The sequence below is a fragment of the Schistocerca serialis genome, chromosome 9, assembly GCF_023864345.2.
Source record: "Schistocerca serialis cubense isolate TAMUIC-IGC-003099 chromosome 9, iqSchSeri2.2, whole genome shotgun sequence".
NCBI lineage: Eukaryota > Metazoa > Arthropoda > Insecta > Orthoptera > Acrididae > Schistocerca > Schistocerca serialis.
In genome coordinates, this window is record NC_064646.1 from 334,526,085 (window position 1) to 334,543,566 (window position 17,482).

Genomic DNA, 17,482 nt, shown 5'->3' on the forward strand with positions numbered 1-17,482 from the left:
CATACAAAGAAGGATCCTTTCCTGTATGATTATATTATAGCGCAGTTACTTCTGTAAAATATCTGGGAGTATGCGTACGGTACGATTTGAAGTGGAATGATCATATAAAATTAAGTGTTGGTAAGGCGGGTGCCAGGTTGAGATTGATAGGGAGAGTCCTTAGAAAATGTAGTCCATCAACAAAGGAGGTGGCTTACAAAACACTCGTTCGGCCTATACTTGAGTATTGCTCATCAGTGTGGGATCCGTACCAGGTCGGGTTGACAGAGGAGATAGAGAAGATCCAAAGAAGAGCGGTGCGTTTCGTCACAGGGTTATTTGGCAAGCATGATAGCGTTACGGAGATGTTTAGCAAACTCAAGTGGCAGACTCTTCAAGAGAGGCGCTCTGCATCGCGGTGTGGTTTGCTGTCCAGGTTTCGAGAGGGTTCGTTTCTGGATGAGGTATCGAATATATTGCTTCCCCCTTCTTATACCTCCCGAGGAAATCACGAATGTAAAATTAGAGAGATTCGAGCGCGCACGGAGGCTTTCCGGCAGTCGTCTTCCCGCGAACCATACGCGAGTGGAAAAGGAAAGGGAGGTAATGACAGTGGCACGTAAAGTGCCCTCCGCCAAACACCGTTGGGTGGCTTGCGGAGTATAAATGTAGATGTAGATGTAAACCTTGTTTAGGTTGAGAAGATTATATCTTAACTAGTTTTGCACCCTGAAACACAATGTCACTCTTCTTATCGACCGTTATATTCGTGAGACGCGATATCGACAGAGAATATTTTGGTCACGAAGAAAGAGAACGAAAAAGCCTTTGCGCATCCTACATGGGCTGCTACGAAACTGAGAAATCAGCACATGTTCGTTCCTTTGGCTCCTCCCATCGGGTAAGTTACCAGGACCAACCCGCGGGTAATTAACGGCCAGAGCGGGCGCTGGTGGGGGGATTGTGGCCGTGCGTCTGCTTCAGCTGCTGCGTATAAAAGGCCTCGCCGCTTGCCGATCCTCACACGCAGTCGACCGACCGCAGAATCCCACACCCACGTCGCTGTAGTCCGCAGGCACGTCGTTCATCAAAATGCTGAAGCTGGTGAGTAGCAGATTTTCGCGGCTCACACATTTTCTTCTAACACAAAGATGCCTTTAGCAACTATATTGCTGTAGGAATACTCCGCAAAACAGCTGACAGAGGTATCCGCTCGTTACAATGTATCAAAGTACTTACGTCACCCCTTATTCTTTACACTAACGTCCGTAGATAGGCTGACTGCGTCTAGACGCACATATATGTTAATTGATTAGATCAAGGAGAGCTTCTGTAAAGTTTGGAAGGTAGGAGACGAGGTACTGGCAGAAGTAAAGCTGTGAGGACGGGGCGTGAGTCGTGCTTGGGTAGCTCAGTTGGCAGAGCATTTGCGTGCGAAAGGCAAAGGTCCCTAATTCCAGTCTCGGTCCGGCACTCAGTTTTAATCCGCCAGCAAGTTTCATATCAGCGCACACTCCGCTGCAGAGTGAAAATCTCATTCTGGAAACATCCCCCAGGCTGTGGCTAAGCCATGTCTCACCAATATCCTTTCTTTCAGGAGTGCTAATTCTGCAAGGTTCGCAGGTGAGCTTCTGTAAAATTTGGACGGTAGGAGACGAGGTAGCACTTGCCCGCGAAAGGCAAAGGTCCCGAGTTCCAGTCTCGGTCCGGCACACAGTTTTAATCTGCCAGGAAGTTTCATATCAGCGAACACTCTGCTGCAGAGTGAAAATCTCATTCTGGAAACATCCCCCAGGCTGTGGCTAAGCCATGTCTCACCTATATCCTTTCTTTCAGGAGTGCTAGTTCTGCAAGGTTCGCAGGAGAGCTTCTGTAAAGTTTGGAAGGTAGGAGACGAGGTACTGGCAGAAGTAAAGCTGTGAGGACGTGGCGTGAGTCGTGCTTGGGTAGCTCAGTTGGCAGAGCACTTACCCGCGAAAGGCAAAGGTCCCGAGTTCCAGTCTCGGTCCGGCACACAGTTTTAATCCGCCAGCAAGTTTCATATCAGCGCACACTCCGCTGCAGAGTGAAAATCTCATTCTGGAAACATCCCCCAGGCTGTGGCTAAGCCATGTCTCACCAATATCCTTTCTTTCAGGAGTGCTAGTTCTGCAAGGTTCGCAGGAGAGCTTCTGTAAAATTTGGAAGATAGGAGACGAGGTACTGGCAGAAGTAAAGCTGTGAGGACGGGGCGTGAGTCGTGCTTGGGTAGCTCAGTTGGTAGAGCATTTGCGCGCGAAAGGCAAACGTCCGGAAATCCAGTCTCGGTCCGGCACTCAGTTTTAATCTGCCAGCAAGTTTCATATCAGCGCACACTCCGCTGCAGAGTGAAAATCTCATTCTGGAAACATGCCCCAGGCTGTTGCCAAGCCATGTCTCACCAATATCCTTTCTTTCAGCAGTGCTAGTTCTGCAAGGTTCGCAGGAGAGCTTCTGTAAAGTTTGGAAGGTAGGAGACGAGGTACTGGCAGAAGTAAAGCTGTGAGGACGGGGCGTGAGTCGTGCCTGGGTAGCTCAGTTGGTAGAGCACTTACCCGCGAAAGGCAAAGGTCCCGAGTTCGAGTTTCGGTCGGGCACACAGTTTTAATCTGCCAGGAAGTTTCATATCAGCGCACACTCCGCTGCAGAGTGAAAATCTCATTCTGGATCTCATTCTGATTAGATCAACTTGTACGTGAAGTATCGGACTACCCTTATGAATGGATTATAAAGTTCCTGCCAAACAAAAGATAGCATTCCATTCTATTTTGAAACGTAAAGGTAACTTTGAGTGCACACAGAGGATTTGTTATAGGATCATTACAGCTCACAATATGTATGAACGTTCTAGTAGATAACACTGAAACCACCAAGAGAACGTTTGCGGATGATATTGATGATGTTTGGTTTGTGGGGCGCTCAACTGCAGTGTCACCAGCGCCGTTACAAAGTCCCAATTTTCACACCATTTTATTTACACAGCGCAGTCTCGCCACTGTCACGAATGATGACGATGAATTAATGAAGACAACACAAACACCCAGTCCACGGGCAGAGAAAATCCCCGGCCCGGCTAGGAATCGAACCCGGGACTCCTTGATCCAGAGGCATCAACGCTAGCCACAGGAGCGTGAGCTGCGGACACGCGGATGGTGTTGTTGCATTTAGGGTAATACAGGAAGATCACGAGGAATCGGCGCCAGGTTTTGGCACTTACTAAATGTAACCCACTGTGCATAAAAAGTGGGAAGAACCATTATTTTGTGATTATACTAGTGCACAACAGTTAGTGGAAGCGGTCACGTCCGTTGTTCTTGGAGTATGAGTATAGAGTGGTTCAAAATAGAAGGTAAAATGCTCAGGATGTTAAGTCTACTCACTAAGGAAGTAGCTTACAAAAATCACATTCCACCAGTATATGAATATTACTCGTTAGTCTCGAACCCGTACCAGAATCGATTGATAGAGGAAATAAAGAAGATTCGAATAATAGAAGCGTGTTTCGTCCAGGTTCGTTTAAAAGCGCGAAGTCGTTGCGGAGAAGCTCACTCAACTATAGTGGCTGACGACACAAGAGAGGCGTTACACACCACGTTTAGCAGTACTATACATCTACATATACATCTACATCTACATGGTTACTCTGTAATTCACACTTACGTGCCTGTCAGAGGGTTCATCGAACCATTTTCATATTACTTCTCCACCATTCAACTCTCGAATGGCGCGTGGGAAAAAGGAAAACCTAAATCTTTCCGTTCGAGCTCTGATTTCTCTTATTTTATTATGATGATCATTTCTCCCTACGTAGTTGGGTGTCAACAAAATATTTTCGCATTCAGAAGAGAAAGTTGGTGATTGAAATTTCATAAATAGATCTCGCCTCAAAGAAAACCGCCATTTTTTTCCAATGACTGCCACCCCAACTCGCGTATCATATCAGTGACACTCTCACCCCTATTGTGCAATAACACGAAACGAGCTGCCCTTCTTTGCACTTTTTCGATGTCCTCCGTCAATCCTACCCGGTAAGGACCCCATTCCGCGCAGCAGTATTCTAGCAGAGAACGGACAAGTGTAATGTAGGCTGTCTCTTTAGTTGGTTTGTCGCATCTTCTAAGTGTTCTGCCAACAAAGCGTAGTCTCTGTTTCGCCTTCCCCACAATATTATCTATGTGGTCTTTGCAATTTAAGTTGCTCGTAATTGTAATTCCTAGGTATTTAGTCGAACTGACAGCTTTTCGATTTGTTCGATTTATCGTATACCCAAAATTTATCGGATTTCTTTTAGTACCCATGTGGGTGACCTCGCACTTTTCTTTGTTTGGTGCCAATTGCCACTTTTCGCAACATAGAGAAATTTTCTCTAGAACATTTTGTAATTGGAACTGATCGTCTGATGATTTTACTAGACGGTAAATTACAGCGTCATCTGCAAACAATCTAAGGGGGCTGCTCGGGTTATCACCTAGATCCTTTATGCAAATCAGGAACAGCAAGAGGGCCTATGACACCACCTTGTGGGACGCCAGATATCACTTCTGTTCTACTCGATGATTTACCGTCTATTACTACGAACTGTGACCTCTCTGAGAGGAAATCACGAATCCAGTCACACAACTGAGACGATACTCCATATGCACGCCATTTGATTAAAAGTAGCTTGTGAGGAACGGTATCAAAAGCCTTGTGGAAACCTAGGAATATGGAATCGATCTGAGATCCCTTGTCAACAGTACTCATTACTTCATGGGTATACAGAGATAGCTGTGTATTTTCTGAATCCGTGTTGGTTATATATCAATAAGTCATTTTTTCAAGGTGATTCATGATGTTCTAATACAGTGTAAGCTCCAAAATCCTACTGCAAATGAAGGTCAGTGCGTCTGTAATTCAGTGGGTTACTCCAATTTCCTTTCTTGAATATTGGTATGACCTGTGCTACTTTCCAGTCTTTAGGTACAGACCTTTCGTCAAGGGAGCGGTTGTAAAATTCCGAGACTATACGCTCTCAGAAGAGCCAACTAACATATTTCTTCCTGCTACATATTCAGGGTGACTGTAATTAAACTTTCGTTACTCGAGCCAGCGGAGACGAAAAACTATTTACCGTATGAGTAACCAACTGTATAGGAATGATGTTCAGACTGTCCGCTGTAGAACTAACTTTGGAAGCAGTGTTAGTCTAATGACTAGTGCTTAGGCGCCAGTTCCGGTACGACGACGTAGAAATGGTTCAAATGGCTCTGAGCACTATGGGACTCAACTGCTGTGGTCATCAGTCCCCTAGAACTTAGAACTACTTAAACCTAACTAACCTAAGCACATCACACACATCCATACCCGAGGCAGGATTCGAACCTGCGACCGCAGCAGTCGCACGGTTCCGAACTGCGCGCCTAGAACCGCGAGACCACCGCGGCCGGCGACGACGACGTAGAGTTGGAACACAAGCATCTGTGCGCATTAAAGCTGCTGACAGTCAAAATGGGTTTGGACAAGCCGATCAGAGCTCCATCAAAACAACGGCAATAGCATTGCTTCTCATCCTGAATATCGACACATTAACGAAATACGGAGAGGTCCTCTTTCCGTAACGGCACTGAGGTACACTATGTGATCAAAAGTATCCGGACACCCCCAAAAACATACGTTTTTCGTATTACTTGCATTGTGCTAGCACTTACTGCCAGGTACTCCATATCAGCGACATCAGTAGTCATTAGATATCGTGAGAGAGTAGAATGGGGCGCTCCGCGGAACTCACGGACTTCGAACGTGGTCAGGTGATTGGGTGTCACTTGTGTCATACATCTGTACGCGAGATTTCCGCACTCCTAAATGTCTCTAGGTCCACTGTTTCCCATGTGATAGTGAAATGGAAACGTGAAGGGATACGTGCAGCAGAAAAGCGTGCAGGCCGACCTCGTCTGTTGACTGACAGAGACCGCTGACAGTTGAAGAGAGTCGTAATGTGTAATAGGCAGAGATCTATCCAGACCATCACACAGGAATTTCAAACTGCATCAGGATCCACTGCAAGTACTATGTCAGTTAGGCGGGAGGTGAGAAAACTTGGATTTCATGGTCGAGCAGCTGCTCATAAGCCACACATCAAGCCAGTAAACACCAAACGACGCCTCGCTTGGTGTAAGGAGCGTAAACATTGGCTTATTGAACAGTGGAAAAACGTTGTGTGTAGTGACGAATCACGGTACACAATGTGGCGTTCCGATGGCAGGGTGTGGATATGACGAGCGCCTGGTGAACGTCATGTGCCAGGGTGTGTTGTTTTTGTAGTTTTTAGGCGGTTTTCCACATCCCACTAGATGAATACTGGGCTGGTCCCCACGTCACGCCTCATTTACACGACTCGCAGACATTTGAAAATGTTTGAATTCTTACATGGCTTACACTAGATTGAGACAGCTGGGGTACACTTATTCCGTCCCAGGGGATTCGGGGTGGCGACAGCAAGGGTATCCTCTGCAACTAACATTGCCAAATCAATAGTAACACGACTGACCACGCGTTGAAAGCGGGACAAAGGAGCCAAGAAATAAATAAAGAATTCATAACTGTTCCACCATCTTCTAAGGACTGTGAAAATCTTATTCCATCTTACAGTGCCGAAAGTGTTCTCTAAATCAACAGCTTTCTTCAGACTCCATTTCATTATAACACGGAATCTGAGAATTGCTTCTCTCGTTCCTGTTTCTTTGCCGACTACCTCTTGTACGTTGCTCTTTGTCTTCGATGAATACGTCTCCTAGATGTAGCATCTTATTCACCATTTGTTTCTCGAGAAGCGTCGTATATTGCTTTGGAATTTTCCATATCAGTGTGGAACGGCCTGTATTCAGAATATTCACTGTGATACATGCCACCTGCCAAACGGGATAAAACAAACCCTGCCTTTTCTAAGAGCCCTCTCCGCCGGTTTCGACGTCTACGTTAACTAACTTTATGAAATAATGACCAGTGGGCCCAGAGGCGTTAATTCTTTCGTTTACTTACTGTTCACAGCCATAAATGTTTCCTACTCCTAGAGGTTCCCTACTCCTGCAGGCCTAAAAATGGTCTTTTCAATTGGCTTGATGTAGGGAATTGCTACAACGTAGGACAGGTCTGAAATTTAAATATTATTTTGCTACACCAGATCTTCTCTGTGGCCACAAAAAGTTTTCCCTATCTACAGAGTCCCCTATTCGGATCTCCGGGCGGGGACTACTCAAAAGGACGTCGTTATCAGGAGAAAGAAAACTGGCGTTCTACGGATCGGAGCGTGGAATGTCAGATCCCTTAATCGGGCAGGTAGGTTAGAAAATTTAAAAAGGGAAATGGATAGGTTAAAGTTAGATATAGTAGACATTACTGAAGATCGGTGGCAGGAGGAACAAGACTTCTGGTCAGGTGAATACAGGGTTATAAATACAAATTCAAATAGGGGTAATGCAGGAGTATATTTAATAATGAATAAAAAATAGGAGTACGGGTAAGCTACTACAAACAGCATAGTGAACGCATTATTGTGGCCAAGATAGACACGGAGCCCACGGCTACTACAGTAGTACAAGTTTATATGCCAACTAGCTCTGCAGATGGCGAAGAAATTAATGAAATGTATGATGAGATAAAAGAAATTATTCAGGTATTCAAGGGAGACGAAAACTTAATAGTCATGGGTGACTGGAATTCGACAGTAGGAAAAGGGAGAGAAGGAAACATAGTAGGTGAATATGGATTGGGGGGAAGAAATGAAAGAGGAAGCCGCCTGGTGGAATTTTGCACAGGGCATAACTTAATCATAGCTAACACTTGGTTCAAGAATCATAAAAGAAGGTGGTATACATGGAAGAAACCTGGACATACTAAAAGGTATCAGATAGATTGTATAATGGTAAGACAGAGATTTAGGAACCAGGTTTTAAATTGTAAGACATTTCCAGGGGCAGATGTGGACTCTGACCACAATCTATTGGTTATGAGCTATAGATTAAAACTGAAGAAACTACAAACAGGTGATAATTTAAGGAGATGGGACCTGGATAAACTGACTAAACCAGAGGTTGTACAGAGTTTCAGGGAGAACATAAGGGAACAATTGACAGGAACGGGGGAAAGAAATACAGTAGAAGAAGAATGGGTAGCTCTGAGGGATGACGTAGTGAAGGCAGCAGACGATCAAGTAGGTAAAAAGACGAGGGCTAATAGAAATCCTTGAGTAACAGAAGAAATATTGAATTTAATTGATGAAAGGAGAAAATATAAAAAGACAGTAAAAGAAGCAGGCAAAAAGGAATACAAACGTCTCAAAAATGAGATCGACAGGAAGTGCAAAATGGCTAAGCAGGTATGGCTAGAGGACAAATGTAAGGATGTAGAGGCTTATCTCACTAGGGGTAAGATATGTTCTGCCTACAGGAAAATTAAAGAGACCTTTGGAGAGAAGAGAACCACTTGTATGAATATCAAGAGCTCAGATGGAAACCTAGTTCTAAGCAAAGAAGGGAAGGCAGAAAGGTGGAAGGAGTATATAGAGGGTTTATACAAGGGCGATGTACTTGAGGACAATATTATGGAAATGGAAGACGATGTAGATGAAGACGAAATGGAGATACGATACTGCGTGAAGAGTTTGACAGGGCACTGGAAGACCTGAGTCGAAACAAGGCCCCGGGAGTAGACAACATTCCATTAGAACTACTAACGGCCTTGGGAGAGCCAGTCATGACAAAACTCTACCATCTGGTGAGCAAGATGTATGAGACAGGCGAAATACCCTCAGACTTCGAGAACAATACAATAATTCCAATCCCAAACAAAGCAGGTGTTGACAGATGTGAAAATTACCGAGCAATCAGTTTAATAAGTCACAGCTGCAAAATACTAATGCGAATTCTTTACAGGCGAATGGAAAAACTGATAGAAGCGGAACTCGGGGAAGATCAGTTTGGATTCCGTAGAAATATTGGAACACGAGAGGCAATACTAACCTTACGACTTATCTTAGAAGAAAGATTAAGGAAAGGCAAACCCACGTTTCTAGCATTTGTAGACTTAGAGAAAGCTTTTGACAATGTTGACTGGAATACTCTCTTTCAAATTCTAAAGGTGACAGGGGTGAAATACAGGGAGCGAAAGGCGATTTACAATTTGTACAGAAACCAGATGGCAGTTATGAGAGTCGAGCGGCATGAAAGGGAGTGAGACAGGATTGTAGCCTCTCCCCGGTGTTATTCAATCTGTATATTGAGCAAGCAGTAAAGGAAACAAAAGAAAAATTCGGAGTAGGTATTAAAATTCATGAAAAAGAAATAAAAACTTTGAGGTTCGCCGATGACATTGTAATTCTGTCAGAGACAGCAAAGGACTTGGAGGAGCAGTTGAACGGAATGGACAGTGTCTTGAAAGGAGGATATAAGACGAACATCAACAAAAGCAAAACGAGGATAATGGAATGTAGTAAAATTAAATCGTGTGATGCTGAGTGAATTAGATTAGGAAATGAGACGCTTAAAGTAGTAAAGAAGTTTTGCTGTTTAGGGAGTAACTGACGATGGTCGAAGTAGAGAGGATATAAAATGTAGACTGGCAATGGGAAGGAAAGCGTTTCTGAAGAAGAGAAATCTGTTAACATCGAGTATAGATTTAAGTATCAGGAAGTCGTTTCTGAAAGTATTTGTATGGAGTGTAGCCATGTATGGAAGTGAAACATGGACGATAAATAGTTTGGACAAGAAGAGAATAGAAGCTTTTGAAACGTGGTGCTACAGAAGAATGCTGACGATTAGATGGGTAGATCACATAACTAATGAGGAGGTATTGGATAGAATTGGGGAGAAGAGGAGTGTGTGGCACAACTTGAGTAAAAGAAGGGACCGGTTGGTAGGACATTTTTGAGGCATCAAATTTAGCATTGTAAGGCAGAGTAGAGGATAAAAATCGTAAAGGGAGACCAAGAGACGAATACACTAAGCAGATTCAGAAGGATGTAGGTTGCAGTAGGTACTGGGAGATGAAGAAGCTTGCACATGATAGAGTAGCATGGAGAGCTGCATCAAACCAGTCTCAGGACTGAAGACCACAAAACAACATATCTACAGAGAAGTGTTTGTCTGCGCTTTGTGGCCGATTGTGATAAGAAATCCCTCCTCATATCCACACTAGTGACAAAGTTCATGCCGGATGCTGGCGACTACTAATTTTCTTCTGATAACTCACTTGCTTCTGTATCCGTCTGTTACAGTAGTTTCATGTTGCATAATCCATGAAGCAGCAGGTGACCCTGGCAGTTTATGTTACAGGTGCTGGTGATTTTTGCTGTGTCGGGCGCCGCCTTGGCCGCCTCTGTCGATGACAGCAGCGTCCAGAGGTCAAAGAAAGCGGTCGACCCTCTGGTCACAGGTAAGAACTTCCCCAAAATCGACTTATGTGTGTGTGTTACTTCTTCAGAAGCGCTATTTTCCGGCCTCAAACATTTGCGTGCCGTAGGATCTTGCTATTTTATTTTAAACCTCGTCACTGCTACAATGTAACATTTTGACTGAGCGGTGTTTTTGCATTGCACCATTATTAGCATATGAAGTCGCAGTACCTAAACATAGATTATCTACTTAACTCTAATTTTCAGTTGTATTTTCTGATATGTGTGTCACCAGTCTTCTGACAAGTTTGGTGCTGCGCGCCATGATTTCATGTACTGCTCCAATACTGCGTATAATAAGGCGAAAATCCCCATCAATGTACGAGTACAAAATAAATGCCCTGTCTTTGGAAGCGGTAACATCCGTCAAGTATCTGGGTGTGACTATTGGAAATGATCTCAAATGGAATGATCAGATTACACAAGTAACGGGCAAGACGAACTGCGGTTTATTGGTAGAATCCTGAAGCGATGCTGTCCTTCGACAAAGGAAATCTTACAACACGTTAGTTCGTCCAGTCTTAGAGTATTGTTCATCTGTGTGGGACCCTTACCAGTTGGATCTGGTTCAAGAGATTGAGAAGGTCCAAATAAGAGCGGCAAGATTCGTGACTGGTACATTTAGCCATCACGAGAACGCTTAAAACCTCATTGAAAGTTTGAAGTGGGACACACTTGCAGATAGACGACGCGCTAAACGGAAGGGACTGCTCACTAAATTCCGAAATCCGATCTTCGCCGAGGATATAGAGCATATATTATTACCACCAACTTTCAAATCGCGCAATGATCCCCATTCAAAGAGAATTTGGAGCTCGTACTGAGGCGTTCAGACAGTCGTATTTCCCTCGCGCGATCCGCGAGTGGAACAGAGAGGGGGAAATATGACTTTGGCGCGAATTGTGCCCTCCGCCACACACCGCTTGGTGGCTACCGGAGTATATATGTAGATATGTAGAATCCCTCCATCTCAGAGCGAAAGAAACAGTGTTCTCAATTATTGTTCACCTCCATTGCTGAATGGTCAGTACGTCTAACAGCCAAGCAGTGTACCCTGTTTCGATTTCCGGCCGGATTGGATATTTTCTCCGCTCAGGGACTGGGTGTTCTGTTGCCCTCATCATCATTTCATCATCACAGACACACAAGTCGCCCAGTGTGGCGTCAGATGAAGAGACTTGCAACTCGGTGACTAAATTTCCCCAGATGGGGACTCCTAGCCATCAGTTCCGTACGATCATTTCATTTCATTTCTCAGTCATTAGATCTCTATACTTATATCTGTGTATCCCCCAAAACTTTACCTTCTTTTAATACCACGGGAGGTACCCCCTGAGGCCGTCGCACATTGTTGGTGCCATCCCTTACCGATTCTGTGAAGAGTCTCCTCATTTCGTATCATATCAGTCCATCAAATTCAGTATCCTTTTCTCCAGGGCCGGTTTAAGGTATAAACGGCACAAGAGGCCTCTTTGGACATCTATTACGATCTACTGCTAAATTTCGTACATAGGATGTAACATAACTAGTAGCGAAAACTGACATGCGTGGATGTATACTTGTCCCTGAGCAAGACAAGATTCTTGCTGTAAAGATGTATCAATGATTCAGATTATATTTCTAACCTGAATACTCTTTTCCCTTTACACGTCAAAACCCATTCATTTCCTCAACACAGACTAGACGTACCACAATTGTTAGAACTATAATAAATTGTCTGTTTGTTTGCGGCTTTAGATAACGTTGAATAGCATTATTTCTCAAACACAACTGCCATAAAACGATCTAGATGCCAACTAACGCAAAACAAAAGGACTAGACATAACTAGATGTTTAAGTGAAAGAGGAAAACTGTCATTGGCTTCTCGCGAATAGAATACTTAATAATATCAAACTCAAGGGAGAAAAGCTAAACCTTTATTCTTTTTTAATGTTAATATGTGGGAAGATGAAGTGACTTCATTAGCATTTCGTGAGCCTCCTGTAATTGATTGAGAATAATAAAATACTTTCTTCCTTATGTTCAGCAGCGAGTCGAAAATTTGTGGACCGACTATATTTCAAAATGGGCTGACCGAGGAAATGCATCTGTAGTAGAATATAAAGTCTTAGCAGAGAAATGGAATATTTTATACTGTTTTTAGTGTTAATACATAATGGGTGACGAAGTGAGAGATTATAAAAGTAAGATACTGTTAAACATCCAAACAGGTGAATTTTTTGGCTTAACGATTCAAATAGGTTTATGTTACACAGCTCAACACATAGCTATTATTTTGGAGTATCTTTTATACCAATAAAAGAATAATGAAGCATATTGACGACTGTATAGGAAATTATTTCAGGGAAGCAGCATACATCAGCTGTCGGTACAGCGTCAGGTCAGGGACCACTTTTGGAAACAACAGCTAATACGATTGTCCTTAGCTTCTTTCTGTTTTCTTGCTTAATCTGATCACAGTTATTGTATTAGATAATGAATGTTTTTTGGGTTATTATGTCAGGGCACCGGCTGCAGACAGAATCGTCATTGTAATTATAGTATCGGTGCTAGCAGAGCAATAATAATTGGAGGAATCTAATGCAGAGATAATTTGCCATCATCCTATAATATTTTGTGAAATTGTAACCTGTGCAATGCAATTTTTTATGATGAATATTGCACAGTGAGTTTCAAAGGGCAGCCTTATAAAGTAGATGGTAGAAACAAAGGCAATTAAACCAATATATATATATATATATATATCTACACTTAGAATAAACCGTCACGCTTACAACACCAGCGAAAAATTTACGATTTCTATTATCTACATTTCACTTATATTTTCTTCAGAAACGGAATAAATTTAAATGTCGAACTTGAGAATTTCTGAAGATTAGATTTAGATTTTTGTTATTTGAGTGAAAGACTTGTAAAGAAAGAATATTTACACCAGTTGTAGAGCAACATAGGAGATTTCTGATACATTGCTGACAGATCATACGGAGTAAAATACGTATCTCATTAAGTGGTATACTTATCCATTCACTTCATTCGTATTTACTCTGGTAGTAACGAAACCTTCTATTTCAGGGGCGGCCTACAACCCGTACTACGCTGCCATTGCGGACCGCTACGCCACCCCCGGCCTGGGCTACACAGGGGCCTACCCCTATTCAGCAGCCTACAACACCCTGGCTGACGGCTATCCCAACCGTGCGGCATCTTACCCTTACACAGCTAAAACGTATCCCTACACTGCTGGAACTTACCCCTACACAGCTGGGACATACCCCTACACAGCTGGGACCTACCCCTACAGTGCAGGGCTAAGAGGTTACCCGTACACTGCTGGAGTTTACCCATATACTGCTGCAGCTGGAGTTCTCCCCTATGCTGGATAAGGAAGCCTTTTTGAACAACGTTCTGCATATTCAATCAATGCTCTGTACAACTATTACCAATATTAGTGTAACATTTCATACTTGATTAGCCAAATAAAAATAACTGTGGAGAAATTTTTTATGCTATCTTCTTCATATCCCCATATCTCATTATATTCCTGATCCACACCACACACATTGTTTCTTCTGTCTATTTTTGCACTGTGTATTCCACACAAATATTGATGCCTTTATCTGAAAATTCGGCTACAATGGAAAATGTGGTACTACAGAGAAAAAATTTTTCAGGCACTGTAATAATGTATAAAACAGAACTGAGCTGGAACTAAAAAAAACTGCAGATAACAGTACCAAAAAAGAAGCAATCTAATAAAAATAATGAGGAGATGTACAAGAGTGACCAATATTCGAAATTTTTAAAGAGTGGCTTAGTATAGGTTAAAGAACAATAAAATACTGCAGGCAAGAAAATTAAAAATAGCTCTGACTACAGACATCAGACACTGATACAGAAAAAAGTTTTCGAGAATTACAGAAGAAAGCAGATTGGGTTAAAAAAAATGGTTCAAATGGCTCTGAGCACTATGGGACTCAACTGCTGTGGTCATAAGTCCCTAGAACTTAGAACTACTTAAACCTAACTAACCTAAGGACAGGACACAACACCCAGCCATCACGAGGCAGAGAAAATCCCTGACCCCGCCGGGAATCGAACCCGGGAACCCCGGCGTGGGAAGCGAGAACGCTACCGCACGACCACGAGATGAGGGCATAGGGTTAAACGTCCAGTCGACATGGAGGTCATTAAAGAAGGAGCAGAAGCACGGATTGTGCCAAGGATGTGGAAGAAAAAGTGCCCTTTCGAAGGAACCATCCCGGCATTTGCCTGCTGCGATGTAGGGAAATCACAGGAAAGATAAATTTGCCTGGCCGAACGTGGGTCTGAACTGCCGTCTTTCCGAACGTGAGTCCAGTGTGCTAACAACTGCGCCACCTCGTCGTCTGTTACAGTTAAGAGGGTGATAAAAATAAGTACATACAGACAAATACCTATGCAAAATGTATGACGAATCCAATGTAATATATATTAACAAAAACATGACAACTTTGCAGAGTTGGTGGAAATGATACTGGAACTGCTTGAATGGAAGTTGTGAAACCATCTTTGCTGGTCAATAAAGGAATGATATGGAATAATAAAGTCAAATAAAAAAATGACCCACTGTATTATTCGTGTCCAGAGTAAATTCTGGTCAAGTAAACACAGCTATCACGCTATCACAACAATAACAGGTCGTATAAGTTCTATACCTTTTAGACACATATAAGGCGGGAGCACAATTATTGGTGCATATGTCGAACAAAGGATTTGATGTTACTCATTGTGGAAACTAATGTATAACAACTGAAAGTAAGTACGAACTGTGTGAACTTGGCTGACATTAACTGCGAAACAAGTTAACTCATAAACGGAATACTTCTATGACTTAGTCACGTCTTTCCGTGCCTGTTTTGGGCTAAAATAAGTGTTACGCTATCTGGCGAACCTGGTAATCACAAGTCAGAAATTGGTATGCTGATAAATTTTAGGTTTCGTCTACTGACTCATACATTTATTATTACAAGGGAATTAATTTTTTTCGGTCAATGTGAGAAATGCTGAGCAACGTAGCTCTCTCTAAGGACACAGAACATACGAGGCATAACTCTACAGCAGCTGAAGAAATCTAGTAGTGAGGGATGTGGTGACGTAATATAGTTTATAGTTTTCTAAACAATGCTCTATAAGTAGTCTCCATGACTACATTGTTTACCTTTTTAATAAAGGTCTGTAGAGTAAGGCCTCGAAGTACTGTTAAAGTTGGTTTTTATTTGGAACAGAGTCGAAGGTCTAATCCAGAATCCAGGTGATCGTGCGACGATATGGAATGCGATGTTCTCGACGTTCTCAATAGGGTGGAGAATTCTTGCCCCTCCCCCCGCTCCCTCACCACTCCCCGCCATCCCCCATCCCCTTCCCCAGACCGTCAGTACGTCATGCGCCTTTTACGCGCTGGAAGCAGTTATCAGGTCAGCGCAAATCGTGAGGCGTGTTTTTTTTTTTTTGAGGATCTCCTCTTTGTGATCTGTGATACTGTCAGCCGAACAGGAAGATACATTAGCCAGATTATTTCTCACAGGAGGGTAATGGAAAAGGTTATTGTGATAATATGGACTACGTAAGTATTCGTGAAAGGTCCCAGAATTAGTACTGCTTATCAAAGGTAATACTGACCAGGCAGTACTAGAAAGCTGAACTGTGAGTAGCAATGAAATCTTAAGTACCGATTCAATTATCTAGGGTATTCCAGGACGAATGGTAGAAGCAAAAAAAGTGGGGTAGACATGGGTGCTAAAATGCGTACTTTAAGAGCTACGAGAACTTGTTCATTACTGTGAAACACAGCTCTGCCGCTCAAGTATTTATAGCTCTTATGGTATGCATTTTAGAGCCCGTCTTTAATAGACAATTTTTTCTTGGTTTGGTCCAACTACCTCCTCCCAAAATATGGAGAGCAAAGAGCTTGCAGCAAAAGAGATTTGTCTCATAGTATCGATGATGACGAAATGCTTATGGGTCTTAAGGTATACATTTCAGAACCCATGTGTAGTAGATTTTTCTGCTTCTAATGATCGCTCCTGCCATATCCCTGAATATTGACCATATTTCGTGGAACACCGTGTTTTTCGCAAGGATAGTTTAGACGTCAGTGTTGGCGGCGTATTTATTGCAGTAAGGAATTCGGTAATATCTAGTGAGGTTATTACAGATTTCGAATGTGAAATAATGTGGGGAAAAGTAAATATCAAACACGTGTTAAACAAGATAATCGGATGCCTTTATAGACCACGAGCGTCAGAACTGTACTGACAGAGTACTCCAGAGTTAACTTGGAGAAAATTCCGCTTATGTTTCCTGATCATACTACTGTAATATAGACCCGACGGAGATTTGAACTTGTGACCCTAGTCGCATCTGCCGCCATAGAAAGGGAGTAGTGTGAGAGTGTTATGAGTGCTTGCTGAAAATTTCTTCAAGCAGACCCGAATTTTGCGAATAAGTTAGCGCCGAGGATACAAACAGTGATCTTGATGCCATTATAGCATCAATGACCACGGGCTATATAAGGAATGTTAGAAAAAGGAGGAAAATATGTTTTGATTCGCTAGAGAGAGAGAAAGAGACAGGAGAATGATTGCAGAGTGTGGTGGACTGAGATACCACACCAGCAGGGTTTGCTACAGTTGGTGCGAGAAGTATCGTGGACGTCCGTCCGCAGCAGAAATATCGCTGCGCGCAAACGAATCACGCTATCCGCGGAATCGCGTCCACTGGAGAGGCATCGCCACCGGAAAGAGAATGTGCGCTTAAGTAATAGTGCACGAACAGAATTAGTCAGCTGCAAGTTGTTAAGTCAGTCCGAATCTTTCTATGGAGTTCCTGTACGACGTTCCTCGTTTCTTAAAGTCTTCGAGTGAGACAGAAACAGTGACAGGTAGATAAACACTGGTTAGTCTTCAGTAGAAATAGAACAGTGAATAGAATTGTCGTATATAGACTGCCTGCTTAGAGATTTGCTGAGTACTCTTATTTTGGAAGTGTTCTTCAAACTCCTACCAGGAGCGAGATTTTAA

General features: G+C 42.9%; 1 protein-coding gene across 1 annotated transcript; it reads left to right on the top strand.

Moving 5' to 3' along the window:
• Positions 1–994: 994 nt before the first annotated feature.
• Positions 995–13,921, top strand: LOC126418667 (uncharacterized). The gene is made up of 3 exons (XM_050085551.1): positions 995–1,083; positions 10,305–10,404; positions 13,497–13,921. The coding sequence occupies exons 1-3, from the start codon at positions 1,072–1,074 to the stop codon at positions 13,805–13,807; spliced, it is 423 nt and encodes a 140-aa protein (XP_049941508.1). The 5' UTR covers positions 995–1,071; the 3' UTR covers positions 13,808–13,921.
• The last annotated feature ends 3,561 nt before the right edge of the window (positions 13,922–17,482 follow it).